The sequence below is a fragment of the Hyla sarda genome, unplaced genomic scaffold (genome assembly GCF_029499605.1).
Source record: "Hyla sarda isolate aHylSar1 unplaced genomic scaffold, aHylSar1.hap1 scaffold_801, whole genome shotgun sequence".
Lineage (NCBI taxonomy): Eukaryota > Metazoa > Chordata > Amphibia > Anura > Hylidae > Hyla > Hyla sarda.
Window position 1 is genome coordinate 42,331 of NW_026610827.1, and position 23,547 is coordinate 65,877.

The window sequence follows — 23,547 nt, forward strand, 5'->3', positions numbered from 1 at the left end:
ATACTAATTATACCAGTATACAAGGAGGAATATTATCACCTAACCCTATTTCTATCTATCTTATATCTGACTATCTTATATTTATCTATCTCTCATATCTATCATCTATCTCATATCTATCTATGTATCTCATATCTATCTATCTATCTCATATCTATCTATCTCATATCTATCTCATATCGATCTATATCTATCTATCTCATATCTTTCCATGTAATGACTGCAGTATTTCCCTCCTGCAGACTCCGGTCTCCTCATGTCACCTGCATTACTACCCCCGGCCATCCTGACCCCCCCTACCCCCCCCCCCCCCCCCCAGTGATGCCCCTGAAACAATGTGTACAGAACAATAGGAGACCCGGGAGACATCAGAGAGGAGAGGGGGCCGTGATGTCAGAAGACGCCGCACACCTCCCCCACCCCCCTACAGCCAGGAGGAAGAATCCTTGGGTGTAGGAGGAGGATGCTGCAGACCGGGTGTCCCTGTCTATTATCTGCGCTGTGGTCCTGGAGAATGTCCCCAATATCACAGGTAACAATGGCCGCAGATCTCCTTCTCTGTGTATTGTATTATTCATCATTTATGGCGATTTGGGCTTTTTACGCTGTTTGTCCTCACATTTCCTTTTGCTGCATCAACCATGTGACATCCTGATCTCCATAGTACGACGGTGACACGTGTGATCTGTGGCGGTGCAATACAGCACCTGTATCCGATCTGTATATCCTTATCACATGCTCGGTATGATAGGATGTACATTGTGTTATTCTGGATACATTGTGTTATTCTGGATACATTGTGTTATTCTGGATACATTGTGTTATTTCTGGATACATTGTGTTATTCTGGATACATTGTGTTATTCTGGATACATTGTGTTATTTCTGGATACATTGTGTTATTCTGGATACTTTGTGTTATTTCTGGATACATTGTGTTATTTCTGGATACATTGTGTTATTCTGGATACATTGTGTTATTTCTGGATACATTGTGTTATTTCTGGATACATTATGTTATTTCTGGATACATTGTGTTATTCTCGATGTATTGTGTTATTCTGGATACATTGTGTTATTCTCGATGTATTGTGTTATTCTCGATACATTGTGTTATTTTTGGATACATTGTGTTATTTCTCGATACATTGTGTTATTCTGGATACATTGTGTTATTTCTGGATACATTGTGTTATTTCTGGATACATTGTGTTATTTCTGGATACATTGAGTTATTGCTGGATACTTTGTGTTATTCTGGATACATTGAGTTAATGCTGGATACATTGTGTTATTCTCGATGTATTGTGTTATTTCTGGATACATTGTGTTATTCTCGATGTATTGTGTTATTTCTGGATACATTGTGTTATTGCTGGATACATTGGGCCTCATTTACTAAGCTGAAACCGACCAGTTTTTGTCTGGTTATTTTGGCGCAGAGTGTCTGAGACATGTTTATGCCAGTGTGCGATAGTGTGCGCCTGGAAAATCTGACAAACCCAACATTGCACTGTGAAAAGCCGAAAGGGGGCTTGGTCTGTCAAAAGGGGCGTGGTCGACCTGAAAAGGGGCGTGGTTTCACAACCCGACTGATTTACTATTAAATTCACAGAAAATCCTGTGGGTAAATGGCTGGAAATATCAACCTAGAAAAATCTGGTCAGAAAATGTTCCCGACTTTTCCCAACAGTAAATAGAGAGGAATCCTGCAAGTCTGAAACAACTTTTCCCACTAGTAAAAACCCGACACTCTTAGTAAATGAGGCCCTATGTGTTATTTCTGGATACATTATTATTATTCTGGATACATTATTATTAATCTGGATACATTTTTATTATTCTGGATACATTCTTATTATTCTGGATACATTATTATTATTCTGGATATACTTTTATTATTCTGGATACATTGTGTTATTTCTGGATACATCTTTATTATTCTGGATACATTATTGTTATTATTCTGGATATATTTTTATTATTTTGGATACATTTTTATTATTCCGGATACATTATTATTATTCTGGATACATTATTATTATTCTGGATACATTGTGTTATTTCTGGATACATCTTTATTATTCTGGATACATTATTATTATTCTGGATAAATTTTTATTATTCTGGACACATTTTTATTATTCTGGACACATTATTATTATTCTGGATATACTTTTATTATTCTGGATACATTGTGTTATTTCTGGATACATCTTTATTATTCTGGATACATTATTGTTATTATTCTGGATATGTTTTTATTATTTTGGATATATTTTTATTATTCTGGACACATTGTGTTATTTCTGGATACATTTTTATTATTCTGGATACATTGTGTTATTTCTGGATACAATTTTATTATTCTGGATACATTTTTATTATTCTGGATACATTATTATTATTCTGGATAAATTTTTATTATTCTGGATACATTGTGTTATTTCTGGATACATTTTTATTATTCTGGATACATTTTTATTATTCTGGATACATTGTTTCGCCATCTGTTTTTCCTGATGTTGTCGTTTTTGCCAGTTTTAAGCTAATGTCCCATTTTTTCGAATGACGTCCCTCATGTCTCGTGTTTGATGCTCTTCATGGGTTTTGTAGCTTTTTCTTGCTGTTATTTAGTATTTGATACTTTACATTCTTGTTACATTTATGTTGCTGTAGTTATGATATTATGACATATTGATGTATTATGTAGAACCTTACGGAGGGGTCTGCGGTAACTTATATTAAAGCTTCACATCTTACTCCAGAGATAAATGACCCCCCCCCCCATCACACCCCCTCTAACTCTCCTCAAATAAATGATGGTACCCAATATATCTACATGCTCCAGACACTGAGGTGCATGTGTATATCCTGTATGTATATATATAATGGCGGTTACATTACCTCCCGGGCCTATGTTCCCATAATCCCTCTCTCCTGACTCGGTGCTGACTCAGCGTGCGGATCATTCTGCCTCCATGTTGTGGTTGGCACCAGATATCACCTCCTCCCAATGTCTTATCAGGAAATAGAATTATTAACCATTTCTTGTCAGATAGAAAATACATTAGATACCACAACCCACACATTGCCCTGGGCGCAGGGTATAAGGAACCAGGAGGGGCAGATATTCTTCTTCATGATGCTGAAAAGTTTGTGGATAGGTCGGGGTGTCAGTGTTCAGACCCTGATTGATGAGGAGAATGAGCCGGGAGACGTCTGTGAGCTGACAAGGTTCCCCACATTCTGGTGATCGGTCACATGACCATTAAATACTTTTGACGCATAAACAGGTCAGAGGTGAATCTGAGAAGCCAAAAGTGTCCGGAGTGTGAAAGAAAACTAAATGTTGCTACAATGAGGACTAGAGATGAGCAAACGTTTCAAAAATCCGATTCGACCAATTTGCCGAATTTTCCGAAAAAGTTCATTTCGATACAAATTTTTTCGCGGCAAATCTATATTAACCTGTTCAGGACCCAAGACGTACGCAAACGTCCTGAGTCATTCCGGTCTCCGCCGCTCGCCGGGCGGAGATCGGAACGGCATGCGTGCTGAAATCGTTCAGCAGGCATGCCGTGCAAATGCCGAGGGGGGTCCCGGGACCCCCACATGTCGGCGAACGGCGCAGAGTGCAAGCGAATTCACACCAGCGATCTGCGCCGATTCCGGTCATTCGGGTCAATTGTGACCTGATGACCCGGTAATAAATGGTGATCGTCGGTGTACAATACACCGCCAATCACCTGCCATTGCTGGGGAGAGGTGACAATACTGTCACCTCCCCAGCAACGCTGCTATTGGCCGGCGATCGTCCAGCCAATAGCAGTGCAGCAGAGGAGGGGTTAACGGCTCCTTCTCCCCGCTCTGCACGCTTATTGAGTTCAGTCAGCGGGCAGAGCGGGAAGATAAGGACTGGGATCCCCCCTCGGAGCATCGGAGACCGTCAGGAAGAAGAGGACCCCATTAGATCAGGGTGAGCTTTTTCCAGGGACAGGTAGGGAATAAAACGATAGTAAAAGTGAAAAAACTGTATAAAAAAAAAAAAGTAACCCCCCCCTGACCCCCTAATAGGTCCCCAAGGGTCCGCTGTCACCTGATCTGTGTGACCCCGGGCCCTATTAGGGGTTCAGGGTGCTGTGAGTGCCACCCATTATTTTTTTTGGCCGCAGCTTTTTTTTTCTTCCTGTAAGTTTACACCAAGCACCACACACTTCCCTGATGCCCAAGTCCTCAAACCATACAACGCCATGCGGAAAACACGGGCATGGTACAAAAAAGTTGCGGTCTACTTGGTACAGGTTGCCATGCACAACGCTTTTGTACTATCCCAGAACGCTGGCAACACAGGGACATTCCTGCAGTACCAAGAAGAAGTCCTAAGGTTCCTGATCTTTGCTGACCAGGAAAGAGCAGCTGGAGTTCAGAAGGAACTGGAGTTATAGGGGCCAGGATCGTCCCAGGCCAACACTTTCCAGGTGAAGTCCCCCCCACTGGAAAGAAGGGACGATCCCAGAAAAAATGCAGAGTGTGTAGCAGGAGGGGGATACGGAAGGACAAGAGGGGGATACAGAAGGACAGGAGGGGGATACGGAAGGACAAGAGGGGGATACAGAAGGACAGGAGGGGGATACGGAAGGACAAGAGGGGGATACAGAAGGACAGGAGGGGGATACGGAAGGACAAGAGGGGGATACAGAAGGACAGGAGGGGGATACGGAAGGACAAGAGGGGGATACAGAAGGACACCACCATTCAGTGTGACACTTGCCCATGTAATCCGGGCCTCTGCATAGGCTGCTTCAGGGAGTATCACACTTCCATGGGGCACTAAATTTTCAATTTTTATGTTCATTTTCCATAATTTGACCAATGTACCAAGTCCAGAGTACATTCCAAATTTTTAACCCCATAAATCTCTAAATTGCTCCAAAAACCTTAAAAAAAAACCAAAAAACAAAAAAAACCTGATAAGACCTCTGGGTTTTTTTTTTCTCAAAAATGGGTTATAGGTCACTGAGTCACTATCATTGGGGATCAGGTTAGGGACGGCCACACACGTCACATTCCCAGAATGATGATTCAGAGCATAGGGTTTGGGGCGGGCATATTTTTTTAGTTTTGGCTATGCTCTGGGTCATCATTCTGGGAATATATCCTTTTTTATTATAATTTTCTGGCCCACTGTACCCCATATTACGGACCTCTGTACCCCACCTGTCTACCCCAGTTACGGCCTGTTGTCCCCCATATTGTTCCCCTATTTTAGGGCTCAGTGCTTCCCCCATTAACGCTCCTTGAGGGAGGGTCCCACATCCTGGCTCCATATGAAGCTCAAGGCCCCTGACTGCCCTCCCACTCCAGCAAGACCTGCTGTGCACCCGCCAAGCCTAAATCATCAAAAAATAAGGTACGTCTTTACTCCAAAGAAATGTATTTACAAATTGTGGGGGATCTTTTCTGCTATTAACCCTTGTAAAAATGTAAAATTTGGGGAAAACTCACATTTTAGTGAATTTTTTTATTTTATTTTTTTACATATCCAAATGTCGTGAAACCCCTGTGCGGTATTAAGGCTCACTTTACGCCTTGTTACGATCCTCAAGGGGTCTAGTTTCCAAAATAGTATGCCATGTGGTTTTTTTTTGCTGTCCTGGCACCCTAGGGGCTTCCTAAATGTGACATGTCCCCCCCATTTCAGCAAAGTTTGCAAATGTGACTCCTTCTCTTCTGAGCATTGTAGTTTGCCCGTAGTGCATTTGATGTCCACTTATGGGGTACTTCCATACTCAGAAGAGATGGGGTTACACATTTTGGGGGGTCTTTTCTGCTATTAACCCTTGCAAAAATGTGAAATTTTTTACATATACAAAAGACGTGAAACCCCTGTGGGGTATTAAGGCTCACTTTGTTCCTTCTTACATTCCTCAAGGGGTCTAGTTTCCAAAATGGTATGCCATGTGTTTTTTTTTTGCTGTCCTGGCACCATAGGGCAGTGATGGCGAACCTATGGCACGCGTGCAACAGGTGGCACGCCGAGCCCCCTCTGTGGGCACGCAGCCACAGGCCCCCGTCACATTCCGGACATCCATGTGTCCCGAAAAGTCATTTTGGGACACAAGTATGTCCCGGTTACCTCTCTGCGGTCCCACGTTAGCTTTAAAAACGCAGGGACCGCCAGGAGGTATAGCACGCAGTGACGTCACGTCACAGACGTCCCGTGCGTGCGCACGTAAAGCAGAGCGGAGCATCAGGGAGGACCGAGGATGACGCGCGCATGGTAAGTGACCAGCGGGACGTCATCTTCGGTGTTTCGACACAGACATACAGCCTCCAGCCATACACTGTATATGGCTGGAGGCTGTATGTCTGTGGGGGGGCACTGCCTGTCTAATGTGGGGGGACACTGCCTGCCTAATGTGGGGGAACACTGCCTAATGTGGGGGAACACTGCCTGCCTAATGTGGGGGAACACTGCCTAATGTGGGGGAACACTGCCTAATGTGGGGGAACACTGCCTGCCTAATGTGGGGGAACACTGCCTGCCTAATATGGGGGAACACTGCCTACCTAATGTGGAGGAACACTGCCTGCCTAATGTGGGGTAACACTGCCTGCCTAATGTGGGGGAACACTGCCTGCCTAATGTGGGGGAACACTGCCTGCCTAATGTGGGGTAACACTGCCTGCCTAATGTGGGGTAACACTGCCTACCTAATGTGGGGTAACACTGTCTGCCTAATGTGGGGGAACACTGTCTGCCTAATGTGGGGTAACACTGCCTGCCTAATGTGGGGGAACACTGCCTGCCTAATGTGGGGGAACACTGCCAACCTAATGTGGGGGAACACTGCCTGCCTAATGGGGGGGGGGGCACTGCCTGCCTAATGTGGGGGAACACTGCCTGCCTAATGAGGGGGAACACTGCCTGTCTAATGTGGGGGAACACTGCCTGTCTAATGTGGGGGAACACTGCCTGCCTAATGTGGGGGAACACTGCCTGCCTAATGTGGGGGAACACTGCCTGCCTAATGTGGGGGAACACTGTCTGCCTAATGTGGGGGAACACTGCCTGCCTAATGTGGGGGGACACTGCCAACCTAATGTGGGGGAACACTGCCTGTCTACTGTGGGGGAACACTGCCTGCCTAATGAGGGGGAACACTGCCTGCCTAATGTGGGGGAACACTGCCTGTCTAATGTGGGGGAACACTGCCTGCCTAATGTGGGGTAACACTGCCTGCCTAATGAGTGGTAACACTGCCTGTCTAATGTGGGGGAACACTGCCTACCTAATGTGGAGGAACACTGCCTACCTAATGTTGGGGAACACTGCCTGCCTAATGTGGGGTAACACTGCCTGCCTAATGTGGGGTAACACTGCCAACCTAATGTGGGGGAACACTGCCTGCCTAATGGGGGGGGAACACTGCCTGCCTAATGAGGGGAAACACTGCCTGCCTAATGAGGGGAAACACTGCCTACCTAATGTGGGGTAACACTGCCTACCTAATGTGGTGGAACACTGCCTGTCTAATGTGGGGGAACTCTGCCTGCTTAATGTGGGGTAACGCTGCCTGCCTAATGTGGGGTAACACTGCCTGCCTAATGTGGGGGAACACTGCCTGCCTAATGTGGGGTAACACTGCCTGCCTAATGTAGGGGAACACTGCCTGCCTAATGTGGGGGAACACTGCCAACCTAATGTGGGGGAACACTGCCTGTCTAATGTGGGGGAACACTGCCTGCCTAATGAGGGGGAACACTGCCTGCCTAATGTGGGGGAACACTGCCTGCCTAATGTGGGGGAACACTGCCTGTCTAATGTGGGGGAACACTGCCTGCCTAATGTGGGGTAACACTGCCTGCCTAATGAGGGGTAACACTGCCTGTCTAATGTGGGGGAACACTGCCTACCTAATGTGGAGGAACACTGCCTACCTAATGTGGGGGAACACTGCCTGCCTAATGTGGGGTAACACCACCTACCTAATGTGGGGGAACACCGCCTGTCTAATGTGGAGGAACACTGCCTGCCTAATGTGGGGTGACACTGCCTACCTAATGTGGGGTAACACTGCCTGCCTAATGTGGGGGAACACTGCCTTCCTAATGTGGGGAAACACTGCCTGCCTAATGTGGGGGAACACTGCCAACCTAATGTGGGGCAACACTGCCTGTCTAATGTGGGGGAACACTGCCTGCCTAATGTGGGGTAACACTGCCTGCCTAATGTGGGGTAACACTGCCTACCTAATGTGGGGGAACACTGCCTGCCTAATGTGGGGGAACACTGCCAACCTAATGTGGGGCAACACTGCCTGTCTAATGTGGGGGAACACTGCCTGTCTAATGTGGGGTAACACTGCCTGCCTAACGTGGGGTAACACTGCCTGCCTAACGTGGGGTAACACTGCCTACCTAATGTGGGGGAACACTGCCTGCCTAATGTGGGGGAACACTGCCTGCACCTAATGTGTGGGAGAACACTGCCTGCACCTAATGTGTGGGGGAACACTGCCTGCCTAATGTGGGGGAACACTGCCTGTCTAATGTGGGGGAACACTGCCTGCCTAATGTGGGGGAACACTGCCAACCTAATGTGGGGGAACACTGCCTGTCTAATGTGGGGGAACATTGCCTGCCTAATGTGGGCTAACACTGCCTACCTAATGTGGGGTAACACTGCCTATCTAATGTGGGGGAACTCTGTCTGCCTAATGTGGGGGAACACTGCCAGTCTAATGTGGGGTGCCAACCTTGTGGGGAGAACTATACTGCCAACCTTGTGGGGAGAATTATACTGCCAACCTTGTGGGGGGAAATTATACTCCCAACCTTGTGGGGGGAATTATACTGCCAACCTTGCGGGGGGAATTATACTGCCAACCTTGTGGGGAGAACTATACTGCCAACCTTGTGGGGAGAATTATACTGCCAACCTTGTGGGGGGAAATTATACTCCCAACCTTGTGGGGGGAATTATACTGCCAACCTTGTGGGGGGAATTATACTGCCAACCTTGTGGGGAGAATTATACTGCCAACCTTGTAGGGGAATATTATACTGCCAACCTTGTGGGAGGAATTATACTGCCAAGCTTGTGGGGGGAACTATACTGCCAACCTTGTGGGGGAACTATACTGTAAACCTTGTGGGGGGAATTATACTGCCAACCTTGTGGGGGGGAAATTATACTGCCAACCTTGTGGGGGAACTATACTACCAACCCTAATGTGGGGGAACTATACTGCCAACCCTTATGTGGGGGAATTATACTGCCAACCCTAATGTGGGGGAACTATACTGCCAACCCTAATGTGGGGGAACTATACTGCCAATCCTAATGTGGGGGAACTATACTGCCAACCCTAATGTGGGGAACTATACTGCACATAATGGGGGGGGAACTATACTGTCAACCTAATGTGGGGGAACTATACTGCACCTAATGTGGGGGAACTATACTGCCAACCCTAATGTGTATTCTGATTTAATTGCTGTGCTGGCACTTTGAGGGGGAAAAAGTTGGAGTGCATTATGGTTCGGGCATTCGGGCTCAAAAAGCCAAATATGACTCCTTCTCTTCTGAGCATTGTAGTTCGCCCGTAGTGCACTTCAGGTCAACTTGTGGGGTACCTCCATACTCAGAAGAGTTGGGGTTACAAATTTTGGGGAGTATTTTCTGCTATTAACCCTTGCAAAAATGTGAAATTTGGGGGGAAACACACATTTTTTTTACATACGCAAAAGTCGTGAAACACCTGTGGGGTATTAAGGCTCACTTTATTCCTTGTTACGTTCCTCAAGGGGTCTAGTTTCCAAAATGGTATGCCATGTGTTTTTTTTGTGTGTTTTTTTTGCTGTTCTGGCACCATAGGGGCTTCCTAAATGCAACATGCCCCCCAAAAACCATTTCAGAAAAACGTACTCTCCAAAATCCCCTTGTCGCTCCTTCGCTTCTGAGCCCTCTACTGCGCCCGCCGAACACTTTACATAGACATATGAGGTATGTGCTTACTCAAGAGAAATTGGGCTACAAATATAAGTATACATTTTCTCCTTTTACCCCTTGTAAAAATTCAAAAATTGGGTCTACAAGAACATGCGTGTGTAAAAAATGAAGATTGTGAATTTTTTCCTTCACTTTGCTGCTATTCCTGCGAAACACCTAAAAGGTTAAAATGCTGACTGAATGTCATTTTGAAAACTTTGGGGGGTGCAGTTTTTATAATCGGGTCATCTGTGGGGTATTTCTAATATGAAGACCCTTCAAATCCACTTCAAACCTTAACTGGTCCCTGAAAAATAGTGAGTTTGAAAATGTTGTGAAAACTTGGAAAATTGCTGCTGAACTTTAAAGCCTCTGGTGTCTTCCAAAAGTAAAAACTCGTAAATTTTATGATTCAAACATAAATTAGACATATTGTATATGTGAATAAAAACATTTTTTGGGGGGAATATCCATTTTCCTTACAAGCAGAGAGCTTCAAAGTTAGAAAAATGCCAAATTTTCTCATTTTTCCACAAATTTTGGGATTTTTCAGCAAGAAAGGATGCAAGTTACCACAAAATTTTACCACTATGTTAAAGTAGAATATGTCACGAAAAAACAATCTCGGAATCAGAATGATAAGTAAAAGCATTCCAGAGTTATTAATGTTTAAAGTGACAGTGGTCAGATGTTCAAAAAATGGCCGGGTCCTAAGGTGTAAAATGGCCTGGTCCTTAACGGGTTAAAAAAAGGCTATTTCTAGCCTACATACAGCCTCTATAGGGGTATAGAACACTTTGCTGTGTTCTAACACGCATATGGAGTGTGCTGGGGTAGTGAAATAATACTGTTATTCAGAATAACATGCAGATTACCGGCAACGCTTTTAGAATCACTGCCGCACAGCAGCACAATGACAGAGCCTGGTGGTGGCATCAGTGTCAGGAGACCATATAGTGACTGAATGGCACAGCATGGAGGTGTTGGTAGCATGAGGAGACAATATAGTGACTGAATTACAGCGTGGAGGTTTTGGCAGCATGAGGAGACCATATAGTGGCTGAATGACACAGCGTGGAGGTGGTGGCAGCATGAGGAGACCATATAGTGACTAAATGACAGAGCCTGGAGGTGGCGGCAGCATGAGGAGACCATATAGTGGCTGAATGACACAGCATGGAGGTGTTGGCAGCATGAGGAGACCATATAGTGACTAAATGACAGAGCCTGGAGGTGGTGGCAGCATGAAGAGACCATATAGTGGATGAATGACAGAGCCTGGAGGTGTTGGCAGCATGAGGAGACCATATAGTGGCTGAATGACACAGTGTGGAGGTGTTGGCAGCATTAGGAGACCATATAGTGGCTGAATGACACAGCGTGGAGGGGTTGGCAGCATGAGGAGACCATATAGTGGATGAATGACACAGCCTGGAGGTGTTGGCAGCATGAGGAGACCATATAGTGGATGAATGACACAGCGTGGAGGTGTTGGCAGCTTGAGGACACCATATAGTGGCTGAATGACACAGCGGGGAGGTGTTGGCAGCATGAGGAGACCATATAGTGGCTGAATGACACAGCGTGGAGGTGTTGGCAGTATGAGGACACCATATAGTGGCTGAATGACACAGCATGGAGGTGTTGGCAGCACGAGGACACCATATCGTGGCTAAATGACACAGCATGGAGGTGTTGGCAGCATGAGGAGACCATATAGTGGATGAATGACACAGCGTGGAGGTGTTGGCAGTATGAGGAGACCATAAAGTGGCTGAATGACACAGCGTGGAGGTGTTGGCAGCATGAGGACACCATATAGTGGCTGAATGGCACAGCGTGGAGGTATTGGCAGCATGAGGAGACCATATAGTGGCTGAATGACACAGCCTGGAGGTGTTGGCAGCATGAGGAGACCATATAGTGGCTGAATGACACAGCGTGGAGGTGTTGGCAGCATGAGGAGACCATATAGTGGCTGAATGACATAGCGTGGAGGTGTTGGCAGCATTAGGAGACCATATAGTGGCTGAATGGCACAGCGTGGAGGTGTTGGCAGCATGAGGAGACCATATAGTGGCTGAATGACACAGCATGGAGGTGTTTGCAGCATGAGGAGACCATATAGTGACTGAATGACACAGCGTGGAGGTGTTGGCAGCATGAGGACACCATATAGTGGATGAATGGCTCAGCCCGGAGTTGCCAGCAGCATGAGTAGGCACTAGGCACAATCCCTAAGATTAAAAGATGAATTTAGAAATTCTAACCGAAGATTTTGGATAGCGGGTGCTACCTATGAGAAAATTTGAAATTCCCAGACCCAGGCCCAGCAGCGGCATCAGTAACCCATATATTGCCTGAATGACACAGCCTGGAGTTGGCTGATGCATGAGGAGACCATTGAAATGTCTGATTTTTTTTTATTTGAAATTTAAATCAAAGTTTGAGTGTCCCGGACCCCAGCGTGTGGGTAGAAAGGACCAAATCTAACAAGCCCCCACAGGGCTCATGTGGCTGTGAGATGTAGGCGCAACGTCTCCATTGCCCTGACCGGCCATTGTTTCCAAGACAGCGTGACACCGCAGTGACCTGCACACATGGTATGCTGAAGGGCCACTGAGGCTTGTCCGGGCAGTGGAGGCTGAGGACACAGTGGAAGATGTGGAGGCGTAGTCGCACACTGTCACAGGACCAACGGGCTGACAGAGTGGAGCAGGAAGCAGCTTGAGTACACAAGAGGAGTTCACAACCCCTAAAATTCAAAGGTGAACTCTGAAATCTCTATTGAAGATGCATGTTAGGTAGTGCTACCATCCAAAAATTTAAGGCCCAAGTCCAGAAGCATCAATAAGCCAAGATTAAGGGCTTTTGACAGCCCGAAACGCGTCGGTGGACGTGAGATTTTAACTCACCATGCACGTTTGATTTTTGCACTTTTTTACCTTTTCTCTTATTTTATGAACTATCAATAAAGGAATTTTTTCACTTCCAAGTGGAGCTGGAGCTTCCCCGTGTCCTTCCCCACCCCTCCCCCTACCTCTTTTTGGATCTGATCAATAAGCCAAGTAAGGCTGGGTTCACACTAAGTTTTCTCCCATACGGGAGCACATACGGCAGGGGGGAGCTGAAACCTCGCACTCCCGTATGCCTTCGTATGTGCTCCCGTATGTAATTTATTTCAATGAGCCGGCCGGAGTGAAACATTCGTTCCATTCGACTCTTTTTTGCACTGTATGCGCTTTTTCCCCGGACCTAAAACTGTGGTCAACCACGGTTTTAGGACCGGTTGTAAAAGTGCATACAGCGCAAAAATGAACCAACTAGACCGAACGTTTCACTCCGGCCGGCTCATTGAAATGAATGACATATGGGAGCACATACGAAGGCATACGGGAGTGCGAGGTTTCAGCTCCCCCCTGCCGTATGCGCTCCCATATGGGAGAAAACGTAGTGAGAACCCAGCCTAATTCCTGAAAGACACAGGAGCAGTCAGGAGCAGGCATCAGCAGTACACCCGAGGGTTTCATAATCCCTTTGCATTGCAAGATCAATGTTGAAATTAGCATTAAGCATGTATTTAGCTACTGCTAAACATCCAAAAATGAAAGGCCCGAAGCATCCGTGAGGCAAGTAGTTCCTGAAAGAGACACAGGATGAGTCAGGAGCAGGCATTTGCAGTACCCAAGAGGGTTTCATAACCCCTTACATTTAAAGATCAATGTTGAAATTTGCATTAAGCATATATTTAGCTACTGCTAAACTTCCAAAAATTAAAGGCACAAGGCCAGAAGCATCAGTGAGGCAAGTAGTTCCTGAAAGAGACTCAGGATTAGTCAGGAGCAGGCATTCGCAGTACCCAAGAGGGTTTCATAACCCCTTACATTTAAAGATAAATGTTGAAATTCGCATTAAGCATATATTTAGCTACTGCTAAACATCCAAAAATTAAAGGCCCAAGGCCCGAAGCATCCGTGAGGCAAGTAGTTCCTGAAAGACACAGGATGAGTCAGGAGCAGGCATTCGCAGTACCCAAGAGGGTTTCATAACCATAATTGTAAAGTGTTGGTGTGGCACCATGGTCAATCTACTCTGAGGCATCTTGCATTGGTGACTGATCCCTCCCTGATTCATCTTCACAAACGTCAGTCTCTCCACATTTTTCATGGACAGACAAGTTTGCCTTAGGGTGACTATGGCCCCGGCCACACTATACAACGGCTCTGATGGCACACTACTGGCCGGGCAGGACAGCCTTTCCAGGGCAAACTCTGCTAGTTGCGGCCATAAATCAAGTCCAGCGGATCTTCAATGGTTGTTGACATGGGCATATCAAGGTATGCCACCACCTGCTGGTTCAGGTCCTGCTACAGGTCTACCTGCTGTTGATGAGTTGCTTCACTATGTGGGTGAATAAAGCTACTCATCAGCGACTGTAGACTCAGGCTGCTGCTGATGGAGCTGGTACTGCTCCTGCCACCCCTCCCCTCCCCAGCAGCCATGGCAGTGGAAGGTGAGCGCATAGGGCCCCCCGAGTCAGACCTGCGAGTGGATGGACCATGTCGCCGATAGGCATCGGCCAACTGACTACGTAGGATCTCTCTGTAGTAGGTCAGTTTGTCCTCCCTCTCAATGGGTGTAAAAAAGGCCCCCATTCTGGGACGGTAGCGAGGGTCCAATAAGGTGGAGAGCCAGAAGTCATCCCGCTGATGAATTTTGACAATTCGGGGGTCACTACGCAAGCAACTGAGCATGCATCGTGCCATTTGCGCCAGTGACTCGGAGGGACTACCTGCCTCCATCCCCACTGCATACTGCCACGGAGTGTCTGGGTCCTCTGTCTCGCTTTCCTCATAACCCTAAAGCTCCTCTGGCTGCTCCTCCTCTCCAGTCCGATCACTAGAAACACCGGCCATCTCATCCAACCTAAATTGTGCTCTGCTCTGCCCCTCATCATCCTCCTCCTCCAGTTCAGCCCCTACAGGGCTCATGTAGCCTTGAGATGTAGGCGCAACGTCTCCATTGCCGTGACCGGCCATGGTTTCAATAATTTGTTGTATGAAATGTAGGAGTGGAATTACGTCGTTCATGGCGTAATCCAGGCGACTTACAAATAATGTGGCTTCCTCAAAGGGCCTCTGCAAACGGCAGGTGTCACGTATGAGCTGCCACTGGTTCACATTGAAGTTACACAGGGGAGTACTCCTATCTGCTTGGATCATCAAGAAATCGGTGATGGCTTTTCTTTGTTCGTATAGTCTGTCCAACATATGGAGGGTGGAATTCCAACGTGTGGCAACGTCACAAATAAGACTATGTTGTGGGATACCGTTCTGACGCTGCAGCTCAAGGAAGGTGTGATTGGCGGTGTACGAGTGGCTGAAGTGCATGCACAGTTTCCTTGCCATTTTCAGGATGTTTTGCAAATGGGGTGAAGACTTGAGGAAGTGCTTGACAACCAGATTCAACACGTGTGCCGTGCAGGTCGCATGTTTCACACTACCTTGTCGCAGCGCGGACACAATGTTCTTACCGTTGTCGGTCACCATGGTTCCCATTTCCAGATTTCGTGGAGTAAGCCATACTCGGATTTCTTTATGAATGAACTTTAGCAGTTCCTCCCCTGTGTGACTCCGTTCGCCAAGGCAAACCATGTGAAGAACAGCTTGACACCGCCGTGCCCTACACACATGGTACAATGAAGGGCCACTGAGATTTGTACGTGAAGTGGAGGACGAGGACACGGTGGAGGATGAGGAGGCGGCGTCGCACACTGTCACAGGACCAACTGCCTGGGAGCGAGAGCGTGGAGTAGGAAGCGGTGTGACCTGTCCAAGTTGCTGTAGTGGCTGTGCAGGAACCACATTTACCCAGTGAGCCGTAAAAGACAAGTATTGTCCCTGCCCGTAGTTACAGCTCCACACGACGGCGCTGCCGTGCACTTTTGTACACACCGACAGGCTCAAGGACTGGCCCACCTTCTCTTGTACAAACTTATGCAGGGCTGGTACTGCCTTCTTCACAAAGAAATGACGGCTTGGGACACTCTCCACCTTGGCTCGGCACAAGCCATCAATTCCCTGAAAGCTGCAGAGTCCACCACTTGAAAAGGGAGGGACTGCAACACCAGCAACTTGGACAGGAGCACATTCAACTTCTTTGTTGGATGAGTGGGCGCATACTGTTGTCTCTTGGACATGGCTTCGGCGATGGATTGTTGGCGGAATGGCTGACTAAAAGCGGGAGAAGCAGGAGTGACAGAAGGAGGGTCTGACACAATACTCCCTTCGGCTGAGGTGGTGGAGCCTTGGCTGGATGAAGGAGGGAGCGGATGGCCACTGGGTGATGCAGCAGGCTGGACCACTACATCGGAGCCACGGTTCTCCCAGGCCGCTTTATGGTGGTGAAGCATGTGTTGACGCAAGGCCGTGGTGCCGACATTGGGACCCTGGCCACGCTTCACCTTCTGCCAACAAATCTTGCATGTGGCTACGTGAACCTCCTCCGGATGCCTTGTCAAAAACTTCCACACCGCCGAGTAGCTGATTTTCCCACCAACAGTCCGCACTAATGGACTGCTACTGGCGCCGTCTCCAGGAACTCCTGTTCCACTACCGCAGCGGTAGGCTGCCGCGAAGCAGGTGGTCTCCCCCGGGCACGTTTGGCTACTGAATTCCACTCCTGCCTCCACGCTGACTTTCAACCGTGCTATCGCTTTGCTGCCTCAAGGGCAACCAGCAACTCTCTTCTCCTGATGATGATGAAGCCCCTTCTGCACCCGGCTCCCTACTGCGATCGGCTTCATCATCATCCACAGTTGTGTGCACGTCACTGATGTCCTCCTCAGGTTCCCCAACAGTGTCTGCTTCAGGACCCTGAACACTTGCAACACCGCCTCCCACGTCACTCTCCGCATCACTACTTGGCCGCCTAGTGGAGCAAGCGACGCATGTCTCCTCCTCTTCTTGGCTGTCCAGTAGCTGCTGACTGTCCTCTGTTAGATCGTCCTCAGTAAATAGTGGAGCTGAACCCACAGCATAAGATACTTCTCTAGGAGAGGGAACAGCATAGGACAAAGGCAATGGGAGGACACGGACTGCTCCCGGGCCATGCCAACTGAGGGTTGTGTCTGAGGAACCCACCGACTGTTGATTGGGGGTGTCAGATGTCACTTGTGATGATGTGGATGAGCGTGTTAACCAATCGATGATGGCAGATGGGTTGCTGGTGGAGACACGACCGCTGGCTGATAACGGGAGCTCAGGCCTCTCGCTGCGACTCCTGCTGCCACTCACCCCAAGTCTGCTGCCAACTCTGCCTGAAGTATTTAGGCCTCTGCCACTCCTCTGTGCACGTCCTGGCACTTCTCTGCCTGACATACTTAGTGCGTATATGAGGGTATTACAATACGCTACACTACTCTTTAAACAGTATTGGTCTAGAACAGCAGCAGGTGATTACTTACGGCTGTCCTTGAACAGTATCTAGGCCCTTGACAGCTTAACAGGTACATGATGGTACAATACTTGGATGTACCTATGCAGTATGCACTGATGAGGGCAGGAATATGCGCAACAATACGCAGAAAAAACTCGGTATTTTTGTAAAACACCAGCCGGTGATTACTTTTGCTAGGAGTCAGGACTTTCCCTGTATCTAGACTTGTTACAGATACAGACTAGTAGACTCCTTTGATGTAGGAATGTGTTATGCATGTATGAGGGCGGACAAATGCACTACAGTCCGCTGAAAAATAACGTATTTGTGAACAGCAGCAGGACCCAACAGTGCAGCACCACAAAAAAAAAATCCAGGGATTAACCCCTAAAATGAGGAGATAAGATGGTTGATAAAGTTGAGGCAGCTTGGAGATCTGTATGAGGCAGCTGACAGCTATCTGCCTCTCTCTGCTGCAATGCTCTATAACGTGATTAGGAGGTTTAGCAATCAATGATCCTTCTCAGAGTAACAGCGCAGCACTCTGCACTCCTGCCTTTCCCTAATGCTGATGTGACTAGCAGTTGTAGTGTAACGCTGTGGTATGAGCTATTCACACACACAACCTCGCCACTGTTCCCAGCCTGGTTGCCGCCTCCGACCTTCTGACTACGGCCCCTGGTAAATTTGTACTTTGAAATAAGTGATTTGGGCATGTTGTAATATATTATGCTGCTACTGGCCCAATTAACCCCTTAACCTCCTGAGCGGTTATCCCGAGCGTGACTCGGGGTTAATTTTCCCTGCCAGGATCGGTAACCCCGAGTCACGCTCGGGGTAGAATTGCAGAGTTCCCGGCCGGGCTGCACGATATATCGCAAAAGCAATGCGATATAGCGATGCGGCCCCCCGGGAAAACATGCGATAATCTGCTCGGGTCGGCTCCCGATGCGGGGGCCGGCCAGAGCAGGTAAAGAAAACTACAAGTCAGTGTTTCCCTACCAGGGGGCCTCCAGCTGTTGCAAAACTACAACTCTCAGCATGCCCGAACAGCCAAAGGCTGTGCGGGCATGCTGGGAGTAGTAGTTTCACAACAGCTGGAGGCACCCTGTTAGAAAAACACTGAGCTAAGTGTAAAAGGAAAAAGTAGTAAAATAAAAAAAAACTTTTGCTCACCTAGTCCCGATCCCTGCAGATGCCGTTCCCCTCCGTGCGCTCCGGTCCCTGCTCTCTTCACTATTCATCTTACAGGACCTTTCACTTTTCAGCCAATCACAGGCCGCAGTGGTGTAAAGCCTGTGATTGGCTGAAGGGGAAAGGGCTTGTTCTGCAGCAAATACACTAGGTATGAAATCTGCCCGGCAACCCAGTGTACAGTATGCTGCAGGACAAGGTGAGGGGGGGGGGGGGGGGAATGTGACAGGGGGGGAAGGTGACAAGGGGGGGATGTGACAGAGGGGGGAATGTGACAGGGGGGGAAGGTGACAAGGGGGGGATGTGACAAGGGGTGGGGAATGTGACAGGGGGGGAAGGTGACAAGGGGGGGATGTGACAGGGGGGGATGTGACAAGGGGGGGGATGTGACAAGGGGTGGGGAATGTGACAGGGGGGGAAGGTGACAAGGGGGGGATGTGACAAGGGGTGGGGAATGTGACAGGGGGGGAAGGTGACAAGGGGGGGATGTGACAGGGGGGGATGTGACAAGGGGGGGATGTGACAAGGGGTGGGGAATGTGACAGGGGGGGAAGGTGACAAGGGGGGGATGTGACAGGGGGGGATGTGACAAGGGGGGGATGTGACAGAGGGGGGGATGTGACAGGGGGGGATGTGACAGGGGGGGATGTGACAGGGGGGGAAGGTGACAAGGGGGGGATGTGACAAGGGGGGGGAATGTGACAAGGGGGGGATGTGACAGAGGGGGGGATGTGACAGAGGGGGGGATGTGACAGGGGGGGATGTGACGGGGGGAAGGTGACAAGGGGGGGATGTGACAGAGGAGGGATGTGACAGGGGGGAAGGTGACAAGGGGGGGAAGGTGACAAGGGGGGGATGTGACAAGGGGGGGGAATGTGATGGGGGGGATGTGATGGGGGGGATGTGAAATTCAGTGCAAAAAATTGAACCGCTTTTGGTACAAATTTCCAGACAGAATCATACCGCCAGGGAGGTTAAGGACCGGGTTTTTTTTTCCGTTTTTACATTTTCGTTTTTTGCTCCTTGCCTTTAAAAAATCATAACTCTTTCAATTTTGCACCTAAAAATCCATATGATGCTTATTTTTTGCGCCACCAATTCTACTTTGTAATGACGTCAGTCATTTTGCCCAAAAATCTACGGTGAAACGGAAAAAAAAATCATTGTGCGACAAAATTGAAAAAAAGCCGCCGTTTTGTAACTTTTGGGGGCTTCCGTTTCTACTTAGTACATTTTACGGTAAAAATGACCCCTTATCTTTATTCTGTAGGTCCTTACGATTAAAATGATCCCCTACTTATATAGGTGATTTTGTCGCACTTCTGGAAAAAATCATAACTACATGCAGGAAAATGTATACGTTTAAAATTGTCATCTTCTGACCCCTATAACTTTATTATTTTTCCGTGTATGGGGCGGTATGAGGGCTCATTTTTTGCGCTGTGATCTGAAGTTTTTAACGGTACCTTTTTGCATTGATAGGACTTATTCATTTTTAAATTATATAAAAAGTGACCAAAAATGCACTAGTTTGGACTTTGGAATTTTTTTTGCGCGCACGCCATTGACCGAGCGGTTTAATTAACTATATATTTTTATAATTCAGACATTTCCGCACGCGGTGATACCATATATGTTTATTTTTATTTATACTGTGTTTTTTTTTTATGGAAATGGGGGGTGATTCAAACTTTTAATAGGGAAGGGGTTAAATGATATTCATTCACTTTTTTTTTGCAGTGTTATAGGTCCCATAGGGACCTATAACACTGCACACACTGATCTCTTATACTGATCATTATTATCCCATAGGGACCTATAACACTGCACACACTGATCTCTTATACTGATCATTATTATCCCATAGGGACCTATAACACTGCACACACTGATCTCTTACACTGATCATTATTATCCCATAGGGACCTATAACACTGCACACACTGATCATTATTATCCCATAGGGACCTATAACACTGCACACACTGATCATTATTATCCCATAGGGACCTATAACACTGCACACACTGATCATTGTTATCCCATAGGGACCTATAACACTGCACACACTGATCATTGTTATCCCATAGGGACCTATAACACTGCACACACTGATCTCTTATACTGATCATTATTATCCCATAGGGACCTATAACACTGCACACACTGATCTCTTATACTGATCATTATTATCCCATAGGGACCTATAACACTGCACACACTGATCTCTTATACTGATCATTATTATCCCATAGGGACCTATAACACTGCACACACTGATCTCTTATACTGATCATTATTATCCCATAGGGACCTATAACACTGCACACACTGATCTCTTACACTGATCATTATTATCCCATAGGGACCTATAACACTGCACACACTGATCATTATTATCCCATAGGGACCTATAACACTGCACACACTGATCATTATTATCCCATAGGGACCTATAACACTGCACACACTGATCATTGTTATCCCATAGGGACCTATAACACTGCACACACTGATCATTGTTATCCCATAGGGACCTATAACACTGCACACACTGATCTCTTATACTGATCATTATTATCCCATAGGGACCTATAACACTGCACACACTGATCTCTTATACTGATCATTGTTATCCCATAGGGACCTATAACACTGCACACACTGATCTCTTATACTGATCATTGTTATCCCATAGGGACCTATAACACTGCACACACTGATCTCTTATACTGATCATTTTTATCCCATAGGAGACTATAACACTGCACACACTGATCTCTTACACTGATCATTGTTATCCCATAGGGACCTATAACACTGCACACACTGATCTCTTACACTGATCATTGTTATCCCATAGGGACCTATAACACTGCACACACTGATCTCTTATACTGATCATTGTTATCCCATAGGGACCTATAACACTGCACACTGATATCTTACACTGATCATTGTTATCCCATAGGGACCTATAACCCGGCACACACTGATCTCTTATACTGATCATTGTTATCCCATAGGGACCTATAACACTGCACACACTGATCTCTTACACTGATCATTGTTATCCCATAGGGACCTATAACCCGGCACACACTGATCTCTTATACTGATCATTGTTATCCCATAGGGACCTATAACACTGCACACACTGATCTTCATCATTGATCACTGGTTTCTCATAGGAAACCAGTGATCGATGATTCTGCCTCATGTCTGGATCTCGGGCACTGAGCAGTCATTCGGGGATCGGACAGCGAGGAGGCAGGTAGGGACCCTCCCGCTGTCCTGTAAGCTGTTCGGGATGCCGCGATTTCGCCGCGGCTATCCCGAACAGCCCACTGAGTTAACCGGCATGGTTTCACTTTCGCTTTTAGCCGGGCGGCTCAGCTCTGAGCGCACGGCTAAAGGATTAATAGCGCGCGGCGCCGCGATCAGCGCTGCGCGCTATCAGCAGCGGGTCCCGGCTTCACTATGATGCCTTACTTGATACTGTGTAACCCCGCGTTATATTACGGGAGCAGGACCAAGGACGTACCGGTACGTCCTTGGTCCTTAAGGGGTTAAGAACCATCTGGCCACCATTTCATTTATCAGAGGCACATGGTGAGAACAATGGAGTCCGCCTCTATCCCTGGAGATAATTGGATTTCTTCCCAGTCGTCTGGGCGATAGAGAGGAGGGAGGTATGGGTAGGTATGGGTAGGGAAGGGCTTATGTTGAAGTCAATGCGATTAGCTACTGTCCGCTATGTTTTACAGTCTTCCTTCAGGTCCCCTAGGGGAGTGTCCGCCTGGTGGAGACCGTCATAAATACCGGGCAGGTAGCCCCATTAAAGAGAGAGACCACTGCTTGACCCTCAACACGGAGCCTTGTCTCGTTCTTGGGGGGATTCACTGTCTGAGAGGGACTGATTGCCAGGAGTGGGAGCCGCTTGGGAGCTTTTCCTGTTCGTCCGCTGCAGCTATTCGTGAGGGTCCAGTTTGGAGTGTTATTGTGTATCCATTGCGGGAGTTTGGTGTTCTGCAGTAGCTGCGCCGGTCTCTCAGAAAGGGGCATATCGCCTAAACGGATTTTAACCCCTTGTCTGCGGAAACGGTCCGTTACACCATCCTCTCCATCTGAGTGCATAGATGAAATGAAGTGAGGCAAGATGGCCGCCGATTATATAGGGGCTGTGACATCACAGGGGTCAGTGAACACTGATAGGCTGCATCTCACATGTGGTTCAGGGTCAGCCCGCCTACCTTCATTCCTGCCGCTGTTTCCCGCCCTCCCATAATCCCCTGCCCCATGTACTCACATGTGGATCCGCCATCTTAGGTCCCCAATAGCCTGGAACGCTGTAAAATGAAGATTAATGAAGCGATTTGTGCGATAGAATATTTCATGAAATTCATAACGAATTCGGGTTCGTCAGCTTCGATTCACTCATCTCTAATTATTACATTGTGTGGAGGGATATATGGATATTATTATATTGTGCGGAGGGATATATATGGATATTATTATATTGTGCGGAGGGATATATGGATATTATTATATTGTGCGGAGGGATATATGGATATTATTATATTGTGCGGAGGGATATATGGATATTATTATATTGTGTGGAGGGATATATATGGATATTATTATATTGTGTGGAGGGATATATATGGATATTATTATATTGTGGGGAGGGATATATATGGATATTATTATATTGTGCGGAGGGATATATGGATATTATTATATTGTGTGGAGGGATATATATGGATATTATTATATTGTGCGGAGGGATATATATGGATATTATTATATTGTGCGGAGGGATATATGGATATTATTATATTGTGCGGAGGGATATATGGATATTATTATATTGTGTGGAGGGATATATATGGATATTATTATATTGTGTGGAGGGAAAT

At 47.1% G+C, this 23,547-nt stretch overlaps 1 protein-coding gene across 5 annotated transcripts in view; it reads left to right on the forward strand.

Annotated features, from left to right (window-relative positions):
- Positions 1-364: 364 nt before the first annotated feature.
- The window catches only part of SLC45A1 (solute carrier family 45 member 1), a gene marked incomplete at its 3' end in the record, with an annotated part of 109,160 nt that continues 85,977 nt past the window's right edge, over positions 365-23,547 (forward strand). For 2 of the 5 annotated variants that reach the window (XM_056554591.1, XM_056554593.1), the window contains 2 exon segments: positions 365-532; positions 5,273-5,413. Coding sequence is in view for 1 of the 5 variants with exons in the window: in XM_056554590.1 (XP_056410565.1) it covers positions 22,985-23,045 (61 nt within the window). 5 annotated transcript variants of the gene reach the window in all.